We start from the raw sequence: 13,270 nt of genomic DNA, 5'->3' as shown, positions 1-13,270 counted from the left end.
GTATAGTTTTCATGAATATTAGTACATATTGATTTTTAAACTTAATTGTACTTTAGTGATTTTATGTAAAATCCATACTGTTCTTTCTTCACTTATGAGACTAGAGATGCTTTTTAGTTTCCAAACCTGGCAAAGGCTTTTTTGGTGGTAGCCAGATCAAAATAAAAACATGTTTATGCATATTTATGCTTCAGAACATTAACCATGTTAGTGCATTAGTAGTTATCCTAGTACTGAGAGATCCTATAGCCCTTTTACATATTTGAATCAATTCAGAAGATCCGAGAGAGGCAGAGAGGAAAGAAAGATATGGACTGACTGGACCAAAAGGACCAAAAATCTCTTTAGATTCTAAAGCTTAAGCTGTTGCTTTTGTTAACCAGTAGCTAATGGCATTTGAGCTCAAATTCCATTTCTTCCAATGTGTGAAACGCTAAATTGAACACCTGAAAAATTAGTTATGCTGATTTCCTTCCAAAAATTAGAATGTTACTGATGTAACACTTTAAGGTTGAGATGGGCATTCAATTGTGAACTTTCTCTTCAACAGCTGTGGCTTTTTCAGAAGTTCTTTTTAATTGATATTTCTTCTACTTTTTTTCAGCCAAATGATTAATTTTTGTGGGAAGCATGAATCCTTTCAGTTTTTCTGCCTTCTTTAGAGAGAAGGTGCTCTGTAAATGCAGACTGATAAATAGGATTTAAAGTGCACAAATCAGCCTCTGCACAGCCTCATTACATGTGATAAAAACATTCCTCTGGGTTGAATTGAATAATTTAAATACCCTAAAGCAGAAATAAAAAAAGGGAAGGAAAGAAAGAAAAATAAATATGTAGCATGTTGGATGGGGCTAAAACTAAATGAAAAACAAAGTGTCAGGAAAATTTTCCTTGATCTGAACACATGTTTAGCTAAGCTCTTTAGAGGGGGGAAAAAAGGCCATATCAATCCAACTGATATTTGCTCCACAAAAGAATTGTTGGGTATAAGTAATCCTGTGTTTGTTTCTTTTTTGAAATTGTGGTTTGTGAGTCGGTGGTATGGTTTATAAAAAAAAAAGGTCTTATTATTTTAGAACTCAATGAGGGCAACAGTTGAACTCTATGAAGACAGAAAAGAGGGCTACCCGGCTGTTAAAACTCTTGTTACTTTGGGGAAAGAAGACTTATCCATTAAGGTAACTGCTTTATGTGCATGCATACTTTAATTATCAGTTGATTTAATAGTGTCTAGACATTGAGCAATCAGAGGGAAGGGAAGAAATCTGACATTTATTGAGTGTCTTATTTGTACGTACTGTGCTAGATCCTTGGCTTAAGTTACCTCATTTAAACTTTATTAGAACCCTGTTATTCAGGGAGCTGAACAAGACTTCAATCCCAAGCCTGTCGGATCCTACTGTCCTACTCTGCCTCCTTTGTTTTACACTGTTCACAAAGGAACCATATTTCATCGGGCGGTTCAAAGGGCTTGTACATTTTAGAGTAATCTGGTGTGTACTTTATTTAATGAGCTCATTGCCTCCTACTAACTATAGATTGACTTCCTTTTTTTCATTTTTTAACATTTTGTACACTGCAGATAAGTGACCTAGGTGGTGGTGTCCCACTTCGAAAAATAGATCGTCTTTTTAACTACATGTATTCAACTGCTCCTAGACCTAGCCTGGAGCCTACAAGAGCTGCCCCTTTGGTAAGCATCTTAAACTGCTGCTGATGGAGAGATCATTGTCGTGGGGAGGGATTCGGAGAGAGCTTCCTGTCTCTCCAGATCATTGTCCTCTTTGAATTAGGCTGTTTCCTGTATAGTTTGGAGGAGGGGGAATTTTTTGCCTCAGCTACTTTCTTTGTGACTCCCCTGGACTTAGATTTCTTCTCTAATTTGTGTTTAAGAAACACCCTGAGCTGAGTGCCTCACTCCCAAATACGGAGCAAAAGCATTTCGCTGTGGTAAGATTGCTACCAGAGCGCCATTTATCATCTAGCACTACCTTCGGAGGGAGTGGAGGTTACCGGTGGGTGAGCAAAGGGGAAGCACAGGGTGTGTAGCTGCAGCTTGGTCCTGTGCACCTTGGTGCTGCATACCATGGAGGCTCGAGAATCACCTAGTGCTTTTGAAACTCCACCATCAAATTTGTTTATATAATTAAAATGTTAAATTATGGAAACATTAAATTTTTATATTAAATAACATTAGCGTGAAACATATAGGTGGTGTGTGCATTCTCAGAGCCCTTTCTGTCTCACTCTGGAAATAACCTTCAGCCCTATTAAGTCGGTGAGAAAAAGCCTCTGGTTACCATGGTAGCATTTAGATCCTGGTAGGGCCACACTTTCTTCCCCTGCTGAGTGTTTCTAATTGACAAACAACAATTGAACCCTTTGTCATTAAACACAGCAACATATCTATCAGTCTGCAAAATGGTTCAGGGTATAAATTAAGTTTCATTTTAAAGTCCTACCTGACTGATAAGCACATAAGATTATATTTTATTTGTATGAATAAAACCAAACATTTTGCATTGTTTATTTGAGACAGTTTGTTAACTCAGCGTGTTGAAAACATAGAGGAAATCATTTATATCGGATTCAAGAAAATTCGTGAAAGACCAAATTTGAAAGGCATTGCCATGACCAGGCTCCTACTTAAATAAACATCAAAAGACAAAAAGGCACTACAAACAAATCTAGTGCCTTCCCCAGTTGTTTAAAAGGAATTTGGATCATCTCTTCCAGGTCTTAAAATAGCATCTTGAGGATAACTGTTATGTCAGAGTGGTTTTCTTTTCTTTCTTTCTTTTTCTTTTTTTTTTTTTTTTAATCAAACCGGGAAATTCAAGTAAGAGACCTTAAAAAATTATGTATCTACCCTCCCATTGTATAGAGGAGGAAATGAGGAAATGACCTTGCCCAAGGTCATCGAGCTAATTAATGGCAGAGCTGGTGCTGGCTGTGTTTGTGTTCTTTCCGGTGTACCATGTGGCCTCTCCCTTTGAAGAAAGGCTTCCACTAGCGGATCTCCCAGTTACAAAACTGTCCTCAGCTTTAAAGTAGGTGCAGGATACATACCACCAGAAAACAATTTCCTCACCAAACAACTTAGTTTTACACCTCTGTGCCTAGACACATGCATTTCTTTTTTGATACTATCTGCCCAGCTAACTCCTATTGATCCTTTGACACTCTGAGAAACCTTTCCTGGACCTCACCAAATCCAGAGGTCGAGGCCCCTCCTCTGCATTCCATGGGAGTCTGGGTACTGGCCTCAGAGTTCTAAGCTGTTCCTGTTGGACATGAGGGCAGGGTCTGGGCTTTGCTTGGACACAGGAGGCAGATTTCCTCAGACGTCTTCCTGGAGTATGCCAGGTTCTTTGCTGTGGTTCCTTCAGTCACTACTATGGCTATCTCATCTTCACTGCTGGCCATGTTCAACTAGTCCTAAAGACCTTAAATGACAGGGTGTGTTCTGTCCTCCTCCCCCTGCCATTTCAGTTAGGCCCTACCCTGAGGATCCAGGAGAGGTGTTAGAAAATGGCAGAAATCCATGTAACTTGGTAAAATTGCTGCTCTCAGTAGCCATAATACCAGCTTCCATTTATTTAGTTTTACTATGTGTTAGGCACTCTGCTAAGACTTTATGCTTATTATATCATTAAATCCTTATAGCAGCTCTCAGGTAAGCTTTTTATTACATGTTCGGATGAGAAAACAGTCTCAAAAAGTCACACAAAAGTGGATTTCAACTGGGTTCTTTCTGACTCTAAGGCCCAAGCAGCCACAACTCTACATGTGCATGACCTGACCTGTGTGTCCTCCTTCCTTAACCTTATTCATAGACTTAATCAGAGGTGACAAAGCTTGGTAGCACAGCATCTCCCCTCCTCCACTGCCACCACAAAAGTTATTGAATTTAGTCTCAATTATTCTCATTGTTCTCGCCCATATCTGAGACCTTTGAGACATTTTTTTAAAAAACAAAAAACACCTGTTACTGACAGGGTTCTATCAGGGTTCATATGTCCTATATGACATAGAGATATAGAGGGTACTGGAATTTTTTTGTCTCTAAAATATATAAACTACAATGTATCAAAATATTGTAGCATTCCCAGAACCTTAGGAAGTTGCCTCTCAGAAAATTTTCCATGTTTTAGTCTTGTTACTGGTAGATTTGAACTCCTGTGCTATTTTCACTTCAAAGAGCAAGGAAATCTGATAATGGAACTTTGAAATGATGTTTAGTTTTGTTATCAGATAAAATTCCACCTGATTTGGGATTTGCTTTTAAAAAAGTGCTAAAACTTTGCTTTAAAAATGCTGAAAGAGGCCGGTCGCGGTGGCTCACGCCTGTAATCCTAGCTCTCTGGGAGGCCGAGGCGGGTGGATCGTTTGAGCTCAGGACTTCAAGACCAGCCTGAGCAAGAGCGAGACCCCGTCTCTACTAAAATAAATAGAAAGAAATTATATGGACAACTAAAAATATATAGAAAAAAATTAGCTGGGCATGGTGGCGCATGCCTATAGTCCCAGCTACTCGGGAGGCTGAGGCAGGAGGATTGCTTGAGCCCAGGAGTTTGAGGTTGCTGTGAGCTAGGCTGATGCCACGGCACTCACTCTTGCCTGGGCAACAGAGTGAGACTCTGTCTCAAAAAAAAATAAAAAAATAAAAAATGCTGAAAGAACATTAATCAAAAATTGGAATATTTCTATTATTATCCAAACATATAAGAAGTGTTTTTACGTGGTGAAAATAGATTGTCATAGGTGAGCATGTATGTCATTGTAAAGGCTGAATCTCATTAATTTATTTGATTTAAATCAAAAATTTATTTTAATCTTGTGCCAATGGTCCTCATACGAAACATGTTAGCATTTGTGCTTGTCTCACTGTATTAATTTTCTTTTCTCAACAGGCTGGATTTGGTTATGGTTTGCCAATTTCTCGTCTATATGCCAGATATTTTCAGGGAGATCTAAAACTGTATTCCATGGAAGGAGTCGGTACCGATGCTGTCATTTATTTGAAGGTAGTACATTCGTTTCTGTTCGTATAAAGGCATTTTTACTTTTTAAAGCTGTAAGTTCCAATCACTAATCTAGAATAGCACTGTATCATCTCTCACATTCAGCTCAGATTTACTTCAGTTTCATGTGAAGACTGTGCTATACCTCACCCTTGGTTTTATGTTCAAGTATAGCAAAACATGAAACATGGAGATACAAAAATTAAAATATTGATTTTTAACACCATAATTCTAAATTGTGATTTTTAAAAGTTGCATGTCCATTGAAAGGACTAATCTAAAAGGAGGCAGATTTTCATAAATCGAAGTCTTTTATTTTAAAAATTCACTGGCTTTCCCAAAGTTTCAAGAATTCAGGAATCACAATGTGATTATATAAAAGGTAGATGTAATAACAAAGTTCACAGCAGCACAGTTTTTCATTAATGGCGTTAGACTATTTGGAACATTTTTTTGAATAGGTAATACAGGCACGTAATAAAAATTTTAAAGCTACAAAAGGGAAAACTAAGTCTCCTACCACTGACCCTAAACCACCAGTTCTCTTCCCCAGTGGTTGCCACAAATCCCAGTTTCTCATGGATCCTCCTAGAGTTGATTCTGCATTTATAAACATATGAGAAAAAAATCTAATTTTTACCCCACATAACTGAAATTTCAGCACCTTGCTATATTTTTTTTAGTTTCCAATATATCTTGGAGATCTTTCCACATCAGTTCATATAGAGCTGGCTCATTCTTTTTAATAGTGGCAAAGTATGCCACCACAGGTTGTGCATCCCTAATCCAAAAATCTGAAATCCTCTAAATATCTGAAATCTGAAATGCTCCAGAATCCAAAACTTTTTGAGTGGCAATATGATGCTCAAAGGCCATGCTCATTGGAACATTTCAGATTAGGGATGCTCAACCAGTAAGTATAATGCAAATATTCCAAAATCCAAAAAAAAAATTTTGTAATCTGAAATGCTTCTGGTTCTGCGTACTTTGAATAAGGGATACTCAACCTGTGATACCATAATTTAACCAGTTATTTGAAGTATTTATCTTTGATGCCAGTGCATCTAAATGATGTTATATTTGATATCACTTTATGGTATATGTTTATAAATCTGGTATGTATGAGACTTTATTTCCTCCTGGGCCCTTTGGGAGAACAGTTGCCTACTGCACAATAGTGTTTGGTCTAAGAATATATAGTCAAAACAGTTGAGCATCTTAAAGGGGTATTAATGGAATTAAAATATGCTTTGTTCTGGTCATGTATACTTCAGTACTGGTTTTGAATGAGTGAATGTTTTCATTCCTTTAAAAAAAGCTTTAATTTTTTCCTGGCCAGTCTAAGTAAACTACTAAAATATAATTTTAATATAATTTCAAAAATATGTACTAAGGTTTCTGATGTTTTAAATAGTAAAATTTAGGTAACTATTTCACATGAGAAAAATGCCACTGCGGACCTTTGGTGTATATTTTTTGTTTTTCCGATAGGCCCTTTCAAGTGAATCATTTGAGAGACTTCCGGTTTTTAATAAGTCTGCATGGCGCCATTACAAGACCACGCCTGAAGCTGACGACTGGAGCAATCCCAGCAGAGAACCTAGAGATGCTTCCAAATACAAAGCTAAACAGTAACGTACCACTTTGATTTCCATTATAAAGTATCTAATTTGTCCCCAGAATGTATTAATACCATCTAGATGATTGATTGTTACTTTCAGCTAAATTTTCTTTGTGGTTTTATCACTGGAAAAGCAAAGTGATCCCTAGAGAAAGAAAGATTGGAGCATTTTCACCCCAGACAGAAAGATAGCAAGAGTTGGGTAGCCAGAGTAGCCATTCAAATAGAGGTCCCACTGTTCCAGGAATTCTTGCACCATAGAGGTATTAACAACAGAGGGCAGGGCTTTGGCCTGACATGAATTTTTTTATTTATTTTTATTTCAGCATATTATGAGGGTACAAAAGTTTAGGTTATGTATATTGCCCTTGCCCCCCTACTCACTCCCGAGTCAGAGCTTCAAGCGTGTCCATTCCCCAGACAGTGCACATCATACTCATTATGTATGTATACACCCATCCCCTCCCCCCACCACATCTGCCCGACACCCAATGCACATTTGGCAATAACATGAATTTTGTTTAAAAAGCAATTAAGTTTGCAATTTGTCATCATCCTTAGAGATTGACAGAATAATGTTTACAGAAATGTTGTGGGTTGAAACTGAAAAAATGAAGTTAAAATTATCGATCAAGATTAAAAAATGTGGTCTATCCATACAATGGAATATTATTTGGCCTTAAAAAGGAAGGACATTCTCACATATGCTACAACATGGATGAACCTTGAAGTCATTATGCTAAGTGAAATAAGCCATACACAAAACGATAAATATGTGATTCCACTTATATGTGCTACCTAGAGTAGTCAGATGCAGAGACAGAAAGTAGAAGTGTGGTTGCCAGGGCTCGGGGGGAAGAGGAAATGGGAGTTGTTTCATGGGTACAGAGTTTCAGGTTGGGAAGATGAAAAAGTTCTGCAGATGGATGGATGGTGATGGTTGCACAACAGTGTGAATGTACTTAATGCCAATGAACTGTCCAGTCGTTAAGTTCAATGTTATATATAGTTTATCACAATAAAAAAATTAAAAACAAGGAAAAAATTATCACAGAATAAAAAGTTTCACTATTATATGATAATAAGGAACATAATCCAATCTTTGGCTTTCATTTTTTTTTTTCTGACTACCTTTAAGCTCCAGCTCTACTAGCAACAGTAAGAATTCTTTCTTTCTTTAATTTAAGATAATCTTTTATTAATAGAAAAGTAGTATATGTGCACTGTAAGAAAATAGAAAACATAAATAAACCAAAAAAGAAAGGAGAAACCACTGTGTTCCCACAACCCAGAGATTGCCACTGCTCCAGCTTTTTGTATGTTCTTCCAGAAGTTTTGCTATTTGTGTATACATGTACTTTTCCCAAAATGAGATCACACTATTCATACAGTTTTACAACCGGCTTTTGTTTCATTTAACCATCCCTACCTTTCCATGTCAATAAACTTTCATCTCATTCAAATTCCTTTGATTTATCTAAACGGAGATCTCTTCCAGGACCACATAATGCATCTGGGTAATCTCAAGTTGTTTTTAAGCTGGTACATTTTGTTGTTCAGCGACCATGTCAGTTCTCCTGCAAAATGTCCCACCTTGATTTGTTTGATTGCTTCTTTAAAATGTCATTTGGCTTGTTCCCCATTCCCTGTATTTCCTGTAAACTGGAAGCTGATTAAAGGCTAATTAATGGAGCAGTTTTTGCTAGAGTATTCCGTAAGCACTGTTGCAGCATTACACTATGAGACCCATGATATCTGTTTGATCCACCATTAAGTGATGTTAAGATTGACCATAGTTTAGCTGATGGCTGTCTGATCCCTCCTTGGCATATTTTTTCCCTTTTCACTAGAAAGTAATCTATGTGGTATGTTGGCACTACACAAATGTATACTTACCCATCAGCCATTCACCTAATGGTTTTTACCCCCATTGATTATTTTGGCTTGATTTCAAAGTAAGAAGTTGGGTTAAAAGCCACCATGAATGATGACAAGTGAATTTATGGCTTTGTCATTTTGAGTATTATTAAGGATATTTAGATTTTTATTAGTTTGATATGTTTTAATCAGTACTTATATTTCTTGAAGCATAACATATAGTAGTAAAGTGCACAAATCTTAAGTTTATGGCTTGATATATTTTATATCTATATTTGTAGTGCCCCAAAAGACTTTCAAATCAAACTCCTCTCCCTCCCCACTCTCCACCATGTAACCATTTTTCTGTCTCTGTCACCATAGATTCTATTCTTGAACTTAAAACAAAAGTAACATATAGTGTGTACCCTTTTTGTATCTGTCTTTCTGCGAGTTTCATCCACGTTATTGCACATAGTGCTGCTTTTCCTTTCTGATGCTTAAATTGGCGCACCTTTGGCCAATGGAAGCTATTTAAAGCTGGATCCTCTGTATTCCATTAACATAAAACCATTAATCTTTGAAAGCTTTCTTGCCCAAGATGATGTCCTAGGCTGATCTTATATCTTCTGTGCCCCTGTCCTGGAATCAACCATTTCCCCCAAGGAGTCCTGTTTCTTTTTAATCAGTATTAGAGACCGTAATCTGGGAGTTGAGAGTGTGAGAGTGTTCATCATACCTTTCCTAGGCCCTTTTTCTGGACGGAGATACACACACATACATACACACACACAATGTTCATATTGATATTTTTATTCTCTTAACATTGCAGTGTTTCTCTCTAATGTATTTTAATTGTATATATTTCTTCTCACCCCAAAAACCTTGGTTCTTGACATCCCCAACATAATGCAACAGAAAGATATTTGTACATAAATACATTAATAGTTTATATATCAATAGCTTTGCAATTTTGTACCATTATAGTAGCATTATTCTCTTATGATAAATGATATAAAGGGTATCTATACTGGTGTTTATTTTTTTCTATGAAAGTGTCATGATGGACATCAGTGCATTATTGCTGGACTGGCCACTCAAATGATGAAATTTAGAAGAGTTTGGTTTGTGCACACACACATATACACGCATCCCATTCGTGGCTGGGATTAAGGTACATCAGCTTGAAATACCTGGATCAGATCAATTTCCCTCGATTCTGTTTTCATTCTGTATGTAAGTCAAATAGCACGTTCAGCATCCTTGCGACCAGTTAATTCAAACTATTGTTCTGATAGGTGGAGTAATTTGAGTATTGCATAAGCCATCTTTATAAATAATAAGGTCCATTTTGTTTGCAAAAGGTAGCCTTAATTGAATATTGTTTTAAAGGTGATTCTAAAACTCTAAATAGCTTAGCAGATTGTATGCTAATTATGTATGAGTCTTAATTTCTAATATGGTATTAGACAGACAAATTTTAGTAGAAAGCCATTTTTAAAAGTCTAAAATGCTTAGCCTGACAATTAAAATTGCTAAACTATACAAATAAAATAATTGGTAGATATTTAGGGAAAGTGTTTAGTAGGTATGATTAATTCACTGGGCGTTTATGTGTAAGAAATTCTAAGAAAATTTATTCTTAAGGAAAATTTTTTAAAATATTCTTAGAAATTATAAGAAAATTTATTCTCTAAACAGTTTTTAGTAACAGCCTTAGCAAGATTCACATACCATAAAATTTACCCTTTTAAAATATACAATTCAGTGGTTTTTAGTATATTCGCAGAGTTGTGCAACCCTCCCCACTATCTAATTTTAGAATATTTTCATCACCCCAAAAAGAAACCTCATACCCATTGCAATCATTCTCCATTTCTAATCAGGGTTTTAACTGAGAGTAAAGAACTGTTTTAAAGTATATGTGAGTAATTAAGTGGTAATTCTTTTTCTGTGGTAACCATAAAAAATAATTCAGAGATAAGGCAAGAGTTTTTGGATTATCACTATAACTAAATGTTCTAAGTCAGTCTTGGTTAAAACAGAGGAGGTTGTACTCATAAACTCACTATGGATATTCCCATTATTTTCTTTGTAGGGACAAGATCAAGACTAATAGAACTTTCTAGAGAACTGAATGCTCTGGTCCTCTCTGTGAAGAAAGATTGTCATCTGCAAGTCAACCAGAGAGGACTCCTTCCACCAACTCTGAGCGTGGCACCATAATTATTCCTAGTGCTTGAATATGTATTGTCTCCATACCAGCTGGACCTTTCCTGTAGCTACTTAAGATCTTCCACTAAAGTAGTAACTTGAGTAATTTTGCATAGTATCTTGCTGTGGTGTGGTTGGCACCTGTCACAGAAGAGCACAGAGCCTCCCTGGAGCTCTCGTGCCCTCGTGCTCTCCATCTCGTCATCACAGAATCTCTGGTGTCTACAGTGCCCCCATGGTTTGAGCTCCTTCCCCATTCCAGGAACAGCAGATCCTACTGTTGCTCTTTGTGACCAAATACGATATTTGTCCCAAACCTCCGACTAGGGCCTGGGGAATCTGAAGGTGGAAGACATCAGCTGAGCATGCCTTGATGATTCAGTCCCAGGGCCCTTCCTCTCTCCTGTGTATCCCTCCTCCACTCTCTGATTTAGACTCTGCCTTCTTCCATCTGATGGGATTCTCATTGTGAGGTGTGGCTACTTTCATGTTAGATCTTACTCGTTGATGCCTTGATTTTATTTTAAAAATCGTCTGTGCACTTCTGTTGATTAAAGTGTTCCAAAAGTTGTCTTGAAATTTTTCACTTAACTGCTTGGTTTCAAAGATCTTAGGTGAAAAGTTGCCTCCTGGTCAATATCAAGTTTGTAGAGTGGGAAGTGGAGTTTTTATGCTTCTGTCAGACTTTCATCAATCTAATGTTGTACCTTTGTCATACTGTACTCCTCTGTAGTCTTCTAAGGAATTGGATTTTCCTGTGTGATGCACTTTACTAGTTGTAAAATAGACTATCTAGTTTATGTTGAAAAATGCTCTAGGTCTTCATAATTTTCATTTTCATTAATTTTAGCCAGTTTTAGAATTGTCGGTGCACTCTGATTTTCACAGTCCTTTACTTTTTTACAGTAAAAGTTGGAAGTGGCAATTAGCAGAGGACTTGGATAAGGAAAGAGGAATGATGTTATATTTACCCTTAGAAATAGAAGCGATCTAAGAGTCCAGATTAAAACCAACATCTTACACAGCTCCACAGGATGTGTTTCTCTTCACGACAGTTTTTCATATGTATCATCGACTCTGACTTCTGCCCTCTTGTAATGTCCATGTAAACGTTTCAGTCCAAGTTTTAAGTATTGAGTCCACTGATTTAGAAGTTTTAACTTACAAACTGTCCCTCCTCCCCTAGTCATATGATAATATCAATGCACTTGTCCCCAGTGCCACAACAGTGGGGGCTTTTTCCCTAGGAGGAGTTGCTCTGACCAGCTGCATGTGTCTCGATTACATTTCTGTTTCTCTTAGTTCCTCTGAGTCTGATTTTCTTTCATTTCTTTATATTGCCTGAGCTTATGATAGTTCTCTTCATCTTTAGATCTCATCCCTTCCATCCCTAGAAGCATCTCAACAGGGAACTCATATAGAATGAGTCAGGTAAAAGAAATACCGATGTACTTCTGAGAGAATGGTAAGAGAAGGGTCGTATGTTGGCCGGTTGGTTTGAGGACCGAGTCAGTGTGTGGCAGATGGGGCTGTTCCATGTGATTATTTTTTGTGTGCTGTAAAAGATTTAAAAATAATGGTCCTTTACATTTAAAGACCCCAGCTTCTTACAAACATTAGATAGTATATCGGTATCTAGGCCTCAGTTTCCAACCACACTCCCTTATATTTTCTAGTGTGATATGCTGTGGGAGAAAGGAGGCAACAGATTTCAGTCATGCTACCCACGACCTTGTTCTGGCGGTGTTTTTAGTGTTTGCTAAAACACTCACAAGCAGCACCTGGAAGGATTGAATATGGAAAATGTGGTGTAGAAAAATCCTATCACATTCTTCCCTTTTACAGGTCTTTTTCAACAGTAAAGATTTATTTCAGTTTTGTGATGACCTAATTGGTAGTCCTTTACTAACATACTTTTTAGCTTGCTCATCTCCATCTGACCTGAGCACAATCTTGCTTCTCCTGTCTTTGTTTTCTCCATTAAGAGTTTGTCTTTGCTTTTAAAGCAACCTGAAGAAGATTTTCAGGAACATCTTGCATTTTCACGGTTTACCAGTATTTATCCTTTTTCGTCAGCTGTATATGATTCTCTGAACTTAGGCACATCCTCTAGCTGTTTGCTGGCTTTGTCTATAAGCAAATGGTGAGATTTTTATATATAGGTTGTAACATAAATAGACATTGACCCTTTTTCAGCTGAATTCTTTCCCAGTCCTCTGTATTGCCCTCTCGTTTACTGTGTTTTAAGTATTTGGGGACCATTTCTACTATTTGAAATAGTGCCTGGCACATAGTAGATACTTAATAAATATTAGTTGAATCAAAGAATGAAAACTGACATTTACCTTAGGTGGTGGAGCAACATCTAAGTTCTTAAACCATCATTGCCTCCAAATTAAAAATAATTCAGGTCAGGAGCTGTGGACGGACTGAAATTTCCTTTCTATAGTGCTAACAGATGACTAAAATGTAGAGAAATGAAAGGAAAGAAATAGGGATGGATCCACAGGAGCCACCTGGTCCTTTCTGTCTCTGATTTCAGCTCCTTAATATA

At 37.1% G+C, this 13,270-nt stretch overlaps 1 protein-coding gene across 1 annotated transcript in view; it reads left to right on the top strand.

Moving 5' to 3' along the window:
* PDK3 (pyruvate dehydrogenase kinase 3) overlaps window positions 1–10,631 on the top strand; it is a 64,984-nt gene extending 54,353 nt beyond the window's left edge. Inside the window, exons 8-12 of the mRNA XM_069463603.1 lie at window positions 1,077–1,178; window positions 1,583–1,693; window positions 4,914–5,027; window positions 6,516–6,655; window positions 10,601–10,631. Coding sequence (XP_069319704.1) covers window positions 1,077–1,178; window positions 1,583–1,693; window positions 4,914–5,027; window positions 6,516–6,655; window positions 10,601–10,631 — 498 coding nt within the window. The remainder of the gene's footprint in view (window positions 1–1,076; window positions 1,179–1,582; window positions 1,694–4,913; window positions 5,028–6,515; window positions 6,656–10,600) is intronic.
* The last annotated feature ends 2,639 nt before the right edge of the window (window positions 10,632–13,270 follow it).

This window comes from Eulemur rufifrons, chromosome 30 (genome assembly GCF_041146395.1).
Source record: "Eulemur rufifrons isolate Redbay chromosome 30, OSU_ERuf_1, whole genome shotgun sequence".
In the NCBI taxonomy this organism is placed as follows: Eukaryota; Metazoa; Chordata; class Mammalia; order Primates; family Lemuridae; genus Eulemur; species Eulemur rufifrons.
The sequence above is the reverse complement of the archived record's forward strand: the minus strand, read 5'-3'. Positions and strand labels throughout refer to the sequence as shown.